Source organism: Mustela erminea, chromosome 4, assembly GCF_009829155.1.
Source record: "Mustela erminea isolate mMusErm1 chromosome 4, mMusErm1.Pri, whole genome shotgun sequence".
Classification (NCBI taxonomy): Eukaryota; Metazoa; Chordata; class Mammalia; order Carnivora; family Mustelidae; genus Mustela; species Mustela erminea.
Genome location: NC_045617.1, coordinates 126,122,961 through 126,139,664, shown reverse-complemented (window position 1 = coordinate 126,139,664; position 16,704 = coordinate 126,122,961). Strand labels below are relative to the sequence as shown.

General features: G+C 35.5%; 1 protein-coding gene across 3 annotated transcripts in view; it reads left to right on the top strand.

The window, feature by feature from the left end:
• GMDS (GDP-mannose 4,6-dehydratase) overlaps positions 1-16,704 on the top strand; it is a 622,428-nt gene that overhangs the window by 498,306 nt on the left and 107,418 nt on the right. For all 3 annotated transcript variants that reach the window (XM_032340945.1, XM_032340948.1, XM_032340947.1), the window contains one exon: positions 1,537-1,655. In XM_032340945.1, the coding sequence (XP_032196836.1) occupies positions 1,537-1,655 (119 nt within the window). The remainder of the gene's footprint in view (positions 1-1,536; positions 1,656-16,704) is intronic.

Sequence of the window (16,704 nt, the reverse complement as noted above, 5' to 3'; positions counted from 1 at the left end):
GTCCTGGACATGATCTAGCATTATGATGGGATGCACTGGGCCTCGGCTTTGTGGCAAATTACTAACCCATTATCACACCAGAACACAAGATCATTTATCTTCTAATCCAGAATGTCACCTGTTCTTCATTTACCAGTCAATAACCATTAATTATGCTCGGTGGAAATTTAAACAAAGCCCTTTCCCTCTGTTAAAACCAGTAAACTATTCAGTAATAACAAATAAATCTGGAGTTGTATATCCTTTCCCTTCCCATTCCCAGACTTGAGTCTGGTACAATATGAACTCTACAGGAAATGCCTAGAAATTGATAGGTCAAAGGCCACAGATAGTCTGATGGAAAAGAAAAGAGCAGATTCTTGGCACTCACTTTAGTGAAAGTGAGAGGCTCCTATGGATCCCCAAATTCCTGTTGGGGAACAAAACAAGTACCAGGGAACTTGTGCCCAGTGTTTAAAGTAATCCACCATTAACCAGTAATCATATTTTCTCCTTTTATTTTTAGCAAGCCCTTGCTTTCTTTCACATGACTAAAAATATAATTTTTTCAAAACCATTCTAGCACAACATAGTGTTTCAAAAGAAATAAAATAAGCTGAGCAGTCCTGAAAGACCTATTTTAAATGTTATTTTTAGAATGGAAATTTGAGTAAAACACATGTAAGTGTATACACTAATCCCTCAGAAAAATGTTCAAATAGAAATCCTAGCCAGAAGCATAATTTAGTTTTTCCTAAAAACTTTGAAAGTATTTTTGAAGAAAGCCAAAACAAGTGTTTACACGTTGCCTTATTTGAAAAAGCAGAGGTAACTGTTTGTGATTGGTTGTTCCTAAGGTACCTTTTGTTGGATTTGAGTGCACTCACTCTGGCTTAGGTTTTGGTTCACTTACATAGGCTGTTAAGGAATTAAATGTCACCTCAGTCTAACGGCCTCCTTGTTTGAATACGTTGACACGCACAGCTAGAAAATAACCATGAATTTAAAACAATATTCTCAACATCACAGTAGTGGTCCTCCAACTTTAATGAGCATCAGAAGCATCAGGGGGAACATCAATCACGTAATTCCTTTATTTTGCTTCAGTGTCTACTGTATGAAAACTCTACTCCTAGTTCCTGTTGGTATAGCACTCTTAACCACCTTTGATTTAGTGCTGCCTTATTCAAATTGATGTATGTTCCCATAAAGTCTTGGGGGGGAAATTAATATGCCTCAGTTTACCTTTTAGCAATATCCATATCTAATTTTATTTTTTTACAGATTTTTTTATTCATTTGAGGGAGAGAGTGAGAGTGTACGTGTGGTGGGGATACAGAGGGAGAGGTAGAATTCTAAGCTGACTGCATGCTGGAGCATAGCCCGATGTGGGGCTTTATCTCAAGACCCCAACATCATGACCTGAATCAAAACCAAGAGTTGGTGGCTTAACCCACCATGCTACAACCCTCCAGTTACATGTTTTTGATACAATCATGTTTCTCAAGTGACAGCTGGATGCAACTTTAACTTGGATGTGCCTCTCTCTCTTTCTAGGCTATGTGGCTGATGTTGCAGAATGATGAGCCAGAGGATTTTGTCATAGCGACTGGGGAAGTCCATAGTGTTCGGGAATTTGTAGAGAAATCGTTTTCGCACATTGGAAAAACGATTGTGTAAGTATGAATTGATTTCCGGCCACATATCAGACACTTGCTGGCAGGTTTGCATGTGTGCTTGCTCTTCCAACTTGGTTTTGTCTTTTTCCCCTTTTAGTCTCTTGTAGAGCAATACATGGAGTTTCAGTATGAAACAGGGACTTTGTTCTGCATTACATCCAATCCCAGTTATATTTTATCATTTTTTTTTAAGTTTTTAATTTTTTAATTTTTAAATTTTTTCTATGGCTGACACATGGTTTACTGTGATTTAACTGTAGGTAGTCCTACTCTTACTAGATCAATGTGATAATATTATACAATTGTTTTTAATATTTTCATCTATATTTTAAAATTTTGAAACCACAAAAAAACTGAGAAAGAAATTTCAAATCCATTACAAACAGTCTTCTTTTCTTTGAACCATTGAGAGTAGGTTGCCAACCTGATGCCCCATCACCCCTGGACTTTTGTGTGTATTTCCTGTAAACAATGGTATTCTCCTACATAAACACAGTACAGTGGTATTCTCCTACATAAACACAGTACAATCATCAAAATTAGGAAATTCACAATGATAGGTTACAACTCTCTAATCCTCAGATTTCATTTGAGTTTTGCCAGCTGGGCCAATGATATGCTTTATACCAAAATTATCTAGTTTATAATCATGTGTTGCATTTATGTGCTCTGTTACACAGATTTTGGAGTGAAATTTTTGGAATGTTTGCAAGATTTTTCTGAAGTCCTTTATTATAGATGGAAAAATTTTTTTCTGGTAATTTTTTATTGTGTTAAAACATATACACATACACAAAATTTCCTATTTTAACCATTTTTAAATATACATTTCAGTGACAATAAATATATCCACAATGTTATACAACCATCACCACCATCCATCTCCAGAACTTTTTCATCTTCCCCAACTAAAACACGGGACCCATTAAACAGTAACTTGCCATCCATCCCTCCCCGCAGCCCCTGGCAAACACCATTCTGCTTTATATCTCAAAGAATTTGCCTACTCTTGGTACCTCATATAAATCAAGTTACATAGTATTGGTCCTTAGTGTTTGGCTTATTTCATAAAACTCAATATATTCAAGATTGATTCATGTTGTAGCCTATATCATCATTTCATTCCTTTTTAAGATTGAATAGTATTCCATTATATGTATATGCTACATTTTGTTCATCCATTCATCTTTTGTTGAACACTGGGTCCCTTCCAGATTTTGGCTATTGCAAATCATGCTGCTGTGACATGGATATACTGATATTCATTTGAGTTCCTTCTTTCAGTTCTTTTGAATATATAGTTAGGTGTAGAATTTCTGGGTCATATGATTATGTTTAACTTTTTGAGAAACTGCCAAACTGTTTTCCAAAATCCATTTTTGAAATATAAGAAAGGACTTCTACTTTGAGCTATGATAGAATGACAGAAATCAGATTAAATCTCCTATCTTAAAAAAAAAAAAAAAGGAAACTACATAAAATATATGAAGTAGTTGTTTTAGACATTGGACAATAGGTAGTGCAGGTCTGTGATCTTTGATAGAAAAGAAACAAATGAGGTGACCCCTGCAATCACTCTGGGCCTCTTCCTGGAGGCACAGTCTTAACCATGAAACATGAAAGAGGCACTCCAACAGAGAAAACTGTTTTGCTGAGTTGAGGAGGTAGAGGTCAGAATTTAGAGTCTGAGTCACCTAACATTAGGGGGCAGAGTTCTAGAAAAGTGGGCTCTACAAAGAAAACAACCTCCAGAAATCTGTATAAGGACCCCATTCCGTTTGTATTGAATAATAAGAAGTAACTTAGATGAAGAACTACCTGGGAGCTGGGAACTGAGCATTCTTCAGAGCTTACTCAAGTCTAGGAATCATTTGCATTTCAGCCAGTCTCAGTGGAGAGAACTTTTTCATCACTCAGAGAAGTGATACCAATTCTAAAGCACTATGTCTCAATAATGTGGTTAATCCTGAGAGTAAAGGCTACTCCAGACTTAGACTAACAAACTTTAAGTACAAACTTCAAAAGGACACAAGGAACAAACCTCTACCATAACAAAGCCCAGCATTCTTCAAAAGAAGAGAGTAAAATCTAGACTCATAACATAAATTTCTTAACATTCAACATTCAATAAAAAAGAATGAGTAGGACTGTCAAGAAGCAGGAAAATATGGCCTATAACCAAGAGAAAAACCAATCAGTAAAAACAATCTGGGGAATAATAGAGATGATGTTATAAGCACTCAGAGATGTTAAAAAGCTATTATAACTACACTCAAATATCTTAAGAAAAACATGGGTTTAGTGAGAAGAGTGAGAAAATATATATTTAAACATAGCTAGATGGAGCTTCTAGAGATGGAAAATTAAATATCTGAAATGAAAACTTCACTGTTGGTATCAAGAACAGATTAAATATTGCAGAAGAAAGGATTGTTGAACTATAAGTATATAGAAGTATAATATTAGAAATTATCCAAGATGAAACATGGAAGAAAAAAAAAAGGCTGGAGAAGGAAAAAAAAATAATAAAAGAGAACAAACAAAAAAAAAAACAGAGTCTCAGTGATCTGTGAAACAATATCAAGCTACCTAACATGTGTAACTGGAGTCCCAGGAGGAAAACTGGGTAGATCACAGAGGAAAAATTAAATATTGGCTAAAATCTCCCCAAATTTGGTGAAAACAATAAAATCACAGATCCTTAAGAGACACTGTATCCCAAACAGGATTAACACAAAGAAAATTTCACCAGGGCCCATCATAGTCAAATTACTGAAAATAAATGCTGAAGAGAAACTTTTAAAGGCAGCCAGAGAAAAAAGAAAACTGTTTACAGAGGAACAGATAAAAGAAAGTTTTGTTATCAGAAACTATGTAAGACGAAAGACAGTGGAGTAATAGTTTTAAACTGCTGAAAGAACCCTACAACCTAGAATTCTATACCCAGAGAAACTGTTTCAAAAATGGAGGTGAATTAAAGATTATTTTCAGACAAACAAAGGCCGAAATAGAACATTGATAGCAGACATTTAGAGAAAAGGAAAATGATAATAGTTCTAGGTGTGGATTTCTAGGGGGGAATGAAGATCAAAAGAAACAATAAATATTTTGGAAAACAGAAAAGGCTTTTTCCCTCATTTTAAAATTTCTTTAAAAAGAAATTGGTTAGAAGTAAAAATCTTAATGCTATCTTATGAAATTTCTAATATGCATAAATAAATTATATGACAACAGTAGCATAAAGTATGGGGCAGGATAGAAGCATTTCATTATTTTATTGTTTGTAAGATTCTTAAACTAGATGCAAAGTGATATAAAATTATTCAGAGATAATCTGAAGTAAGTTGAAGTGCATACTACAGACTCCAGAGAAACTACTAAAAACAAAATAAAAAGTAGCAATAAGGCAATAGTAGAGTTAAAATGGAGTCCTAAAAAAGTGTTTCATCTAAAAGAAAGAAGAAGAGACAATGGGAACAAATAACAGATGGGACAAATATAAAACAAATAACTATATTGATGATTAGGTCCATTAAATTCTCTAAAAACAAAGAAATAATTTGTTGCACTTGATAAAAAAGCTATATGCCATCTACAAGAGACACACATTAAATATAAACATACAGGTGAAAAGTAAAAAGATGAAAAGAAAGAAAATGCAAACACTAATCCATAGGGACCTGGAATGGCTATATTTATATGTGACAAATTAGACTTCATCAAATTAGAAGGTATGAGTCATTTCATAATTTAAAAGGGATCAATTCATCATGAAGACATAGCAATTTTAAATGTACATATACCTTATTACCATTAGTTCAAAATACTAACAGAACTGAGGAAAAATAGACAAACCTTATATTTGAGTACTTCAACACTCTTCTGTCCATAGTTGACAGAACAAGTAAACAGAAAATCTTTGAGGATAGAAAAAACTAGAACAACATAATAAGTTTACTTGACCAAATTGACATTCTTAGAACATACCACCCTCCTAGCACAGAGCAGCAGAATACATATATGTTCAAATGTACCTGTAACATTCACCATATAGACCATATTCAGTGCCATAAGAGAAGTTTATAAATTTTGAAGTATTAAAATTACAAGAAGATGTTTTCTGACCAAAATGAAATTCACTTAGAAATTAACAACCAAAAAAAAAAAATGTTTAAGATCCCCAAACATTCGGAAACTAAACAACACACTTCTAAGTAATTCACAGGCTAATGAAGAAACCACAAAGGAAATTATAATATATTTTAAACTAAATGAAATGGGAACAGCATGCCAAAATTTGTGGGATCTAGCTAAAGCAATGCTTCAAGAGAAGTTTGTGACTTTGAGCACCAATATTGAAAAAAAAAAAAAAGATCCCGAACCAGTTATCCATTGTAAGAAGTAACTTCCCTTGTAAGAAGCCAGAAGAAGAGCAAACTAAACCCAAATCAAACAGAAAGAAGAATTGATAAATGTAAGAACAGAGATTGATGAAATAGCAGAAAAACTGGAGAAAAATCAGTGCAACCTGGATAAACTTTCATCCAGGGGAAAAAGAGAAGACATATTATATGTATTAGAAATGAAAGAAGGAACATCACTACAGATCCTGCAGATATTAACAGAATAATAAGAATATATTATGAAAAACTTCTGTCAGTGAGTTTTTCAAACTAGAGGAAATGGACAAATTCTGTAAAAGATACAACATTGCCAAAACTGACTGAAGAGAAAAATAGAAGTCTTGGTTCTATCTCTTAGAAAACTCAATTTTGAGTATTTAAGAAAGAAAATAATACCCTTCCTATAAACACTTAGAAAAGAGAATACTTCCTAACTCATTTTATTTGGCCAACATTATCCTGATACTAAACACAAAAACTGTTTAAGTGTGTGCAGACTAATATTCCACATAAACATAGAAACAAAAAATCATTACAAAAATAATAGCAAATTGAATCTATCAGTATATAAAAAGTTGATATATCATGACCAAGTGGGATTTATCCTAGGAATCCAAAATAAGTTTACAATTTAAATATCAACATAATTCACTGTATTTTAAAAAATGGAAGAGAGAAACCATGTGATTTTTTTCAATAGTTATAGAAAAAGCATTTGAAAAAAATTTAATGGCTATTTATTATTAAAGAAAAAAAACTTTCAACACACTAGGTAGGAACTGAAGGAAATTTCCTCAAGTTGATAAATAGCCTCTGAGAAAGCCCCACAATTAACATCATACTCAATGTTGACAGACTGAAGGCTTTTCTCCTAAAAATCAGGATCAAGGCAAGGATGTCTCCTTTTATTATTCCTTTTCAAAACTGTTTTGAAGATCCAAGCCAAAAATAAAGCAAGAAAAAGAAATGAAAGGGAGAACTATATCTGTCTTTATTCACTGATAGCATGATGGAGTACATATAAAACTTTAAGTATTCTACCACTGAAGTAACTACTAAAACTAACAGGTGTATTTAGCAATGCCACAAGATACAAAATCTGTACATAAAAATCAATTTTACTTATATGTATACAAAAACACTGATCAGAGAAACCAAAATAGCCCTAAATAAATAGAGGAATATACTATGTTCTTGGATTAGAGGACTGAATGTTGATAAGATGTAGATTCTCTTAGAATCTTAAAATCAGTCTATAGATTGAGTGCAGTCCCAATCAAAATCACAGACATTTTCGGTAAAAACTGACCCGCTGATTCTAAAATTTATATGGAACTGCAAAGGATCTAAAATCATTTTGAAAAAAAAAAATCAAACTTCCTTTAGCACTTAATCTGCATGATATTGACATAAGGATAGATTTATAGATTAATGGAACAGAATATAAAGTCCAGAAATAGACTCTTACTTGTACCACCAATTAAATTTTTACAAAGATATCAGGGTAATTATTGGGGAAGGATAGTCTTTTTAATAAATGGTGTTGGAATCCTGAATAGCCATACTATGGGGGTAGGGAGTGAAACTCAATCCATAAATCATACCATACAGAAGTTAACTGAAATAGGATTATCAATAGAAACGTAAGAGTTAAAACTAAAAAACCATTAGATGAAAACATAGAGGAAAGGTTTTGCAGCTTCAAGGTAGGCAAAGATAACCTTGTTTCTCTACTAGGTTGAATTATAAGAATTTTTATGTTTTATGTTCTCTCAGTCCATGACTGCCTTTTCAGTTTCTCAACAGTGCCTTTCAAGTAGCAAAAATTTTACATATTCATGTAATGCAATTTATTATTCTTTATGGCTTTTTGGTTTCTGTGTGTGTTTGCAGTGAATGTTTATATCAATTTGGGGTGAAGCCAAGGATTTCTTAGGACACCAAAATCAAGAGCCATGAAAGGAAAAAAAAAATGACAAACTGAATATCACAATTAAAAACCTGCTTTTTGAAAGTGACCATTAGGAAAATGAAAAGACAATCATGATCTGGGAGAAAATAAGTGTAATACTCATATCAGACAAAAAAAACTTCTATCTGGACATGCAAAGATCACCTATAACTCAAAAATAAAAAGACAAATGACTCAATTTAAAAATGGGTCCAATATCTGAACAGATAACCTCATACAAGAAAATATACAAATAGCTATTTAGCACATGAAAAGATGCTCAACAAGACTAGTCAACTGGGAAATGTTCATGAAAAGCACAATGTAACACCACTACACCCCCATTAGAATGATCACCATGCCCAAGTATTGTTGAGGATGCTGAAACAGCTAGAGCTCTCATACATTAGTGATGAAATATAAATGGTACAACCACTTTGAAAAACAGTTTGGCTTTCTTAAAAAATCAAATCTATATTTATCACATGACCAGCAATTTTCCCAGACATTTACCAAAGAAAAATGAAAATGTATATCTACATAGAGTCTTATACATGAATATGTTTAATGGCTTCATTCCTAATAAAGCATTGCCTTCCCTAACAGTCAATCAACGAGTAAATGAATAAACAAATGTTATGTATCTGTACAGTGGAATACTATTTAGTTACAGAAAGGAGTGGACTAGGATGAATTTTAAAATCTAATGATTTTAAAATCAAGCATCATTACTTAGTGAAAGAAGGTCAGCCACAAAATAGTACATACTGTATAATTCTATCTATATGATATTCTAGGAAAGAATAATTTGGACTGATCGAAAGCCAATCAGTGATTTTTTGAGTGAGATGGGCTGAGTTTGGGGTGGTGACTGGGAAAAAGAACAGGGAAATCTTTTAAGGTGGTAGAAATGTCTCATATCTTGACTATAGTGGTGATTGCATGAATGCAGGCATTTTTCAAAACTCATCAAACTATACCCTTGTTAAATATTTTATTATTTGTAAAATATATCTCAATATAATTGATTTTTTTAATAAAAGGATTAGAAAACAAGGAACTTTAAGAGCCTATCATCAAGGAATATTTAAGTGAATTTAATAAAGTGTTATCACACTATTTGAAATAATGCTTAAGAGGACTTTGAATAACATAAAGTATGATGACAACAATCTTAAACTAAAAAAAAAAAAAAAGATACAAGTCTAGATCCGTTGTATGATCTAAACTCTCTAAGACTATGCCTATAAAAGATTAGAGGAAAACGTGCCAAAAATTTAACAATGGCACTTTCTACATTGTAGAATGTAGAAAGTGTGTGTGTGTGTGTGTGTGTAGTGAATGTTTATATCTACTATATATATTGCTCTGTATCCAAACTGTCTGTGAGGAACTTGTATCCTTTTTTAGTGAGAACTCATGTTATACACATTTTTTAAAAATATCAGGTAGTATTATAAATGAATCCCCAAAGAAGACTCTCTTTTTTTTTAATTTTTTAAAAGATTTTATTTATTATTTGACAGACAGAGATCACAAGCAGGCAGAAAGGCAGGCAGAGAGAGTGAAGGGGAAGCAGGCTCCCCACGGAGCAGAGAGCCTGAAGTGGGGCTCGATCCCAGGAGCCTGAGATCATGACCTGAGCTGAAGGCTTAGGCCTTAACCCACTGAGCCACCCAGGTGCCCCAAGAAGACTCTCCTTTGGAAAAGTGGATGAGACTTGGCCTTTCTCCCATCTTGAAGATAATGTTTGCAGTCACCAGGCCATTCTCTGACCTGTACTCCCATGATCCAAATGCCTATTTTCTGACCTAGCACAGTCCCTCACAAAGTAGGATGCTATTCCAGGAGATGTCGATGAAAGCATTCCATGTCTAGTTCATTTAGAAAATACTGAATATTATAAACCCCCTTGGAGAATTGCCAGTAAAGAAACTGTTTAACTTTGTTTAATTCAGCATTTTCCAAGCTTAATTTTTAAGTTTATATTAAAAGCTTACACAAACAAGAGTTCTGTGGATCACCCGCTGGGAAATGTTCTTCTGTTGTTCAAACCTGAATACCAGATACCTATTAAGTCTGACTCCTTCCCTGTCTTCAGAAGTAGTACTTGCCATTGGCAGTTTCTCTGAAAAGGTACAGTAAGGATGCAGTTGAGTCGGTTTTACTAAAATCTATTTCAAATTTCAGGCAGCGGACTTCATTTTGTTTCAAAAGGCACACTAACCACAAATCAAGCTTTTAGTGGTATATTAAAAATTGTCTCTGAGTGGTATATAACATTTTGGTAAAATACAAAGTTTTTTTCCAAATTCTTCCAGAAAAAAGAGATTGATATGAGGTGCTAATCACTTTGTCACTTTTGTAAGAGTCTTCTGGGTGGCCGAGCATCACCCTGGCAGCACTCACCTGCCCAGTGCCCAGGACCTGCCCCAGGTCTTTCTGTGTTATACCATTGGAGTTGTGGGAACAGAATGCTTACAGTGCATATTCTTCATAGTTTGTCTGAAAATATCAAATTCCTTCTCAGGGCTAGATAATAAAATCATGATGGTTTTGTGAATGCTGTCTGCAAGTTCTGTTCTATTGTTTGTTTTTTTTCAATTTCCTTCCTCTGGATCTTCTTAGGGCCCCATGCATCAGCATACCGATCTCAGCTGGAGGAAGAGCAGGGAAGCCACAGGCAATTTCATGTGCTAAGGCTAAGCCTGCTCCTTGGGCTTCAGAGTCCCTGCTGCAGCTGTGAGCTCTGACAGGCCAGCAAGTTCTTCTTGGGAACAGTGTCCACACAGTCAGAAAGCAGGCAGAAAGGAGCAAAGAAAACACACTGAGATCTAAACAAAGCTGGGAAGGCCAAGGATAGTATTGTACCTCAGTAACTCATAGATTATAATTTGCAGAAATATGCTTTTCTAAACTCTTCAGGAGGGCAGACCTCTTTCTCCCAAGGATGCTGTTTTCATTTCTTTATTTCAAACTTCCTAGCTTTCATTCCGAAGACATTCGTCCTTCTGTCTACACAGCCTGGCATGCTATTGTGTTGTAAAAGCACCATCTTCCCATCCTCGTGCCACATCCCCTGAGCTTGAATCCCAGCCTCATAGCTACCAAAGAGAGTCATTTACAATCACTGTGTCTCCATTTTCCCACCTGCAAAATGGGGATAATAGACTACTGACTTCACAGGGATGAGGTAAAGAGTAAGTGGACTAAAAATATATGAAGCCCCTAAAACAGTGCCTGATGCTTCAAAGCTCTGTATAAGTGTTTGCGATTAATAAATGGGTAATTGATTGAAAACAAGAGATAAATAAAATGTGAGAACAGTAACATTAGACAACTGGTTTTATGTGTGGAGATGAGAAATGTTTTACGTTGGTGTGACCAGGCAGAACTGAGTGCAGACACTCATTGGAGAAAGGCCACTGCAGGGGAAAGAACACACTTGCCCACCTGTAGGTGGATAGAGGTTGTGGACATAATGAGACATCTCTTCGTCTCTAACTCCTGACCCCTCCTGAGAAGTAATGGGCTATTTATCAGAATTAGGACACCTTTTTACTCAAACTCTTTCCTTTGAAATTCTGTGAATGGCTTGGGTTCTCTCAAAATGAAGACTTTTTTATTATATCATGTTAGTCACCATACAGTACATCATTAGTTTTTGATGTTGTGTTCCATGATCCATTGTTTGCATGGAACACCTAGTGTTCCATGCAATCCATGCCTTCCTTAATACACACCATCAGGCTCACCCATCCCCCACCCCTCTAAACGCCCAGTTTGTTTCCTAAAGTCCATAATCTCTCATGGTTTGCCTCCCTCTCTGATTTTACCCCCTTCACTTTGCCCGTCCTTCTCCTAATGTCCTCCATGCTATCCTTATGTTCTGCAAATAAATGAAACTATATGATGATTGACTTTCTCTGCTTGACTTATTTCACTCAGCATAATCTCCTCCAGTTCCAACCATGTTGATGAAAAAGTTGGGTATTCATCCTTTCTGGTGACTGAGTAATGTTCCATTGGGTATATCTTCTTTATGCATTCATCTATTGAAGAACATCTTGGCTCTTTCCACAGTTTGGCTATTGTGGACATTGCTTCTATGAACATTGGGGTACATGTGGTCCTTCTTTTCACTACATCTGTATCTTTGGGATAAATATCCAGTAGTGCAATTGCTGGGTCATAGGATAGTTCTATTATTAATTTTTTGAGGAACCTCCACACTATTTTCCAGAGTGGCTGCACCAACTTGCATTCCCACCAACAGTGTAAGAGGGTTCCTTTTCTCCACATCCTCTCCAGCATTTGTTGTTTCTTATCTTGTTAATTTTGGCCATTCTAACTAGTGTAAGGTGGTATCTCAATGTGGTTTTGATTTGAATTTCCCTGACAACTAATGATGATGAACAGTTTTTCATGTGTCTGTTAGCCATTTGTATGTCTTCTTTGGAGAAGTGTCTGTTCATGTCTTTTACAATAGCACCAAAAACCATAAGATACCTTGGAATAAACCTAACCAAAGAGGTGAAGGCTGTATACTCTAGGAACTAGAGAACACTCAGGAAAGAAATTGAAGAAGGCACAAAAAGATGGAAAAACATTCCATGCTCCTGGATTGGAAGAAAAAACATTGTTAAAATGTCTGTGCTGCCCAGAGCAATCTATACTTTCAACGCCATCCTGATCAAAATACCAATGGCATTTTTCAAAGTGCTGGAACAAACAATTCTAAAATTTGTATGGAACCAGAAAAGACCCTGAATTGCCAAAGAAATGTTGGAAAAGAAAAACAAAGCTGGAGGCATCACATTGCCTGATTTCAAGCTAGATTACAAAGCCATGATCGCCAAGACAGCATGGTACTGGCACGAAAACAGGCACATAGACCAATCGAACATAATAGAGAGCCCAGAAATGGACTCTCAACTCTATATTCAAATAATTTTGACAAAGCAGAAAAAAAATATCCAAGGAAGAAAGACAGTGTTTTCAGTAAATGGTGCTGGGAAAACTAGACAGCTATATACAGAAGAATGAAACTCGACCGTTCTCTTACACCATACACAAAGTTAAACTCAAAATGGATGAAAGGAATCCATCAAAATCCTAGAGGAGAACACAGGCAGTAACCTCTTCGACACTGGCCACAGCAACTTCTTTGAAGACACATCTCCAAAGGCAAGGGAAACAAAAGCGAAAATGAACTTTTGGGACTTCAAGAAGATAAAAAGCTTCTGCACAGCAAAGGAAACAGTCAACAAAACAAAGAGGCAGCTCATGGAAAGGGAGAAGATATTTGCAAATGACACTATAGACCAAGGGCTGATATCCAAGATCTATAAAGAACTTCTAAAATGCAGATGTGGAATCAGTAGGTCCAGGCAGGGCCTGAGATTCTGAATCTCTAACAAGATCCTAAGTGATGCCCGTGCTGCTAGTCCACAGAACACACTTTGAGTAGCAAAGCCTGAGAGATTTATAGAATCTCAGGTTTGACATGAACCTTGACAATCATTGAGGCCAATCCCTTATCACTTTCTACCTTGTTATTAGTCATCTCTGATTCTGCCTTCCCTGGTAGGCTAGACAGTGGGCTCCTTCAGAGCATTATTTAATTCTAGTTCCCTTCCATTCCTTTCATTCTGCCCAATATAGTGTCAGACATTTAGTAAAATAAAACAAAAATCAACAATTTAATTTATGGAAAAATAATTTTTGGAAATTGGAGGATTTGATTTTAGGGTTGTCTTGAAGGGGCGAAGGAGTACTTGCTTAAAAATGAAAAGACTTAAAAATTCCAGGGCTTTCCATGAGAACAGTTCAGTGAGCACCTGCAACTGGTTTGTTCCTTTTCTTCTTTTTCCATCCTATCCCTTCCATCTCCAGTACTCATAATATTGCCTAAGTGCCAGTTGAATTTAATTGCAATTGGATTGAATTTATCATCTGATAAACTGAGGTAAAAAGAGTGCTCTGGACTTTCCCTTTCTGTCATTAATAAATTCAGGAATGCACTAAGATGAGATGAAGAAATCTAAAACCCAAAAGTCATACACCCCCTTTTTCTTTCATATGGCTTGGAAAAGGTAGACCAATAGATGACTGGAACCTCTAAAGAATAAAGCCAAAGTTTCTGGAAATTGCTTCTGTTCCTACTGACTAAAGCAATCCCTAATACGAGATGAGATGCTATGCTCATAATACCAGTCATGTCAGAACCTAAGGAACTTTGGTTTATTTATTAATCATTAGGTACCCAATCCTACCCGTTCTTGATGAATCAAGTTCTTACAAATGAACTAATCATTTACTTTATAAAGTAGTTTGCTTACCTCAAAAACATTATAATAGCAATCTGTCAAAAATAACCTGAAAATTGGAGAATGTCCAGGAGCTTATCTTTTTGGAAAAAGTAACATGCTTTCCTATAACATTTTACATTTTAAAACATTTAACATTGCTTAATCCCACGACTGTGAAAGTCCATAAACCCATGACCAATGTCCTTATTTGTAGTATTCTTGAGGTAGTTTTGCTTCTGAATTGTAATATGTAGAGCAAAAAATTTTAATTTGAATTACTTTGTATAAATCGTTTTTCATTCACTTGTGTTTTCTTCCTTATTTAAGCTAGCTGACTTATAAATTTATTTTCCATAAAAAAAAAATTTGCAGGAATCTAACATTTATTAAAGAAATCAAAGAAGGTATAGGCAAAGTGTGGTCTTTTTTGTTTTAAATACAATGCTGCAGGTTGAAAATTTAAACAAAAATTAAAGGTGTACCTTTGTAGTGTAATTTAGTCATCTAGATTATCTTTATGCCCTCAATTTCCTACTTTATAGAAGATATGTCATGTTTCATCTTCTGTGGATTTAAAAATGTATTGTGGATTACTTATATTGGGATTGAGGGGGTTTTTATACCTTTTAAATATAGAATTCATGTTGCTTTTATTTTTTTAATATTTGTAAGATTTAATTTATTTAATTGTCAGAGAGAGGGCACAAGCAGAGGGAGTGGCAAGCAAAGAGAAAAGCAGGCTCCCTGCTGAGCAAGGAGCCTGATGTGGAGCTTGATCCCAGGACCCTGAGATCATGACCTGAGCCAAAGGCAAACGCTTAACCAACTGAGCCACCCAGGCATCCCTTCATATTGCTTTTAAATGACCCTCTGAAGGCTTTATTAAAATGCATACATTAGAAGAAATCAATATCCTCCACTCTGCAGCAGAAAAAAACTTAACATCTTAGTCTGTGAAAATATGTGCACTTTGTGTTTGTGTTTTCTCAAGGAATCAAACATGACATTTTATTTTTAGGGGTGTTCTATTGAGCTCCAAAAGTTATAAAGGATATTTTATATTTATATAAAATAAATTACTTTTTTTTTTTTAGTGTGTGAAATATCCATGCTAATGAAATCTTAAATATAATAAAAGTATTTATAGTAGGAAGGAGAGACAAGTGATTGAGCATTTTTAGGAGTCAGAATTTTCTTTTGTTTTTAAGGAAGTGAAACTGAACTCAAAATAGCCTTGAAGATAGTCAGATCCAGGACTTGGTAGTCTATCAGGGCTCTCTTTGCTTCTTGGAATGCTGCCTTCATTCCCTCAACATGTCCCTAATGCAGAGGACATCACTGATAGCATTTCTGGGGACATAGAATAACATGGTGAATGAAGAAAAGAACCTTTTGACATTTATCTGTGTGGAAACCTCCTGAGGAGGGATTCTGACTGGGCCCACTGGGCCCATGGTAACCTCTAGACCATTCACAGAATCCAGAGTTTGTTATTTCCTAGTTCCCGCCTGTTGTTAGGGATAGAGAATTCTGTGCTTGGCAGCCCCATAGAAGTCGCTGATCTAACCCAGGAAAGGATCAAGGTCCTTCCCCCAACAGGGGGTGTTATTTCTAGAAGAAAGGCAGAAAGTGGTATTCAGCAGGGAAAAACAACATGTTCACATAGCATTTAATGATCATTTAGTATGAGCCCAAAAATGTGCTATGAGCTGACCACTGACTCAGTTCAGTTCCAGGGCTCGGGGCACTGTTCTCACTGAGAAGGAAACTGAGGCACAATGAAGTTAAATATCCTCCGAAGGTTACTCAGCTAAGTGAGGGGTAGAGCCAATGTGTAAACTGAGCATTTTCTGACTCAAGAGTCCCTTTCTTTATATTGCACTTTTCCTCCTACTTGTTTCCATCCTTTAAAAAAAATACTCTGAATGCGATGGTTGCATGCTAACAGTGGAGTCACATCATGGGCAAACAACTTGAAAAACCAGATCCAGGCCCAAATGCCTCTATGAAAAAGAAGCCCCAACCAGAATGCCAAGAGAGCAAAAGAAGTTAAATCTTGGCTTGTGAACCCTCACAAGCCCAAGTTCTGATGGAAAAAGCAAGATTTGAAGGTTCTTCCAAGGATAATCTTCACTCTCTGCAGTTTTGTTTCTAAGCTCTTCCACTAGAAGCAAATCCCCCCTAACTGTAGCATCACTCTGTTTCCTTGAGCACCTCCTGTCCTTTGAGATCTGCAGTTGTAAGTGAATGAGACAGTCACCATTGCCCTCAGTGCTTACAACAGCTGACCTATGATACCTTCTTACTTGAGTCCAAATGGATATCCAAAAGCCACTGTCCAGAAAAACCTTCCAAGAATGCTCCTTATCACCCTAACTTGC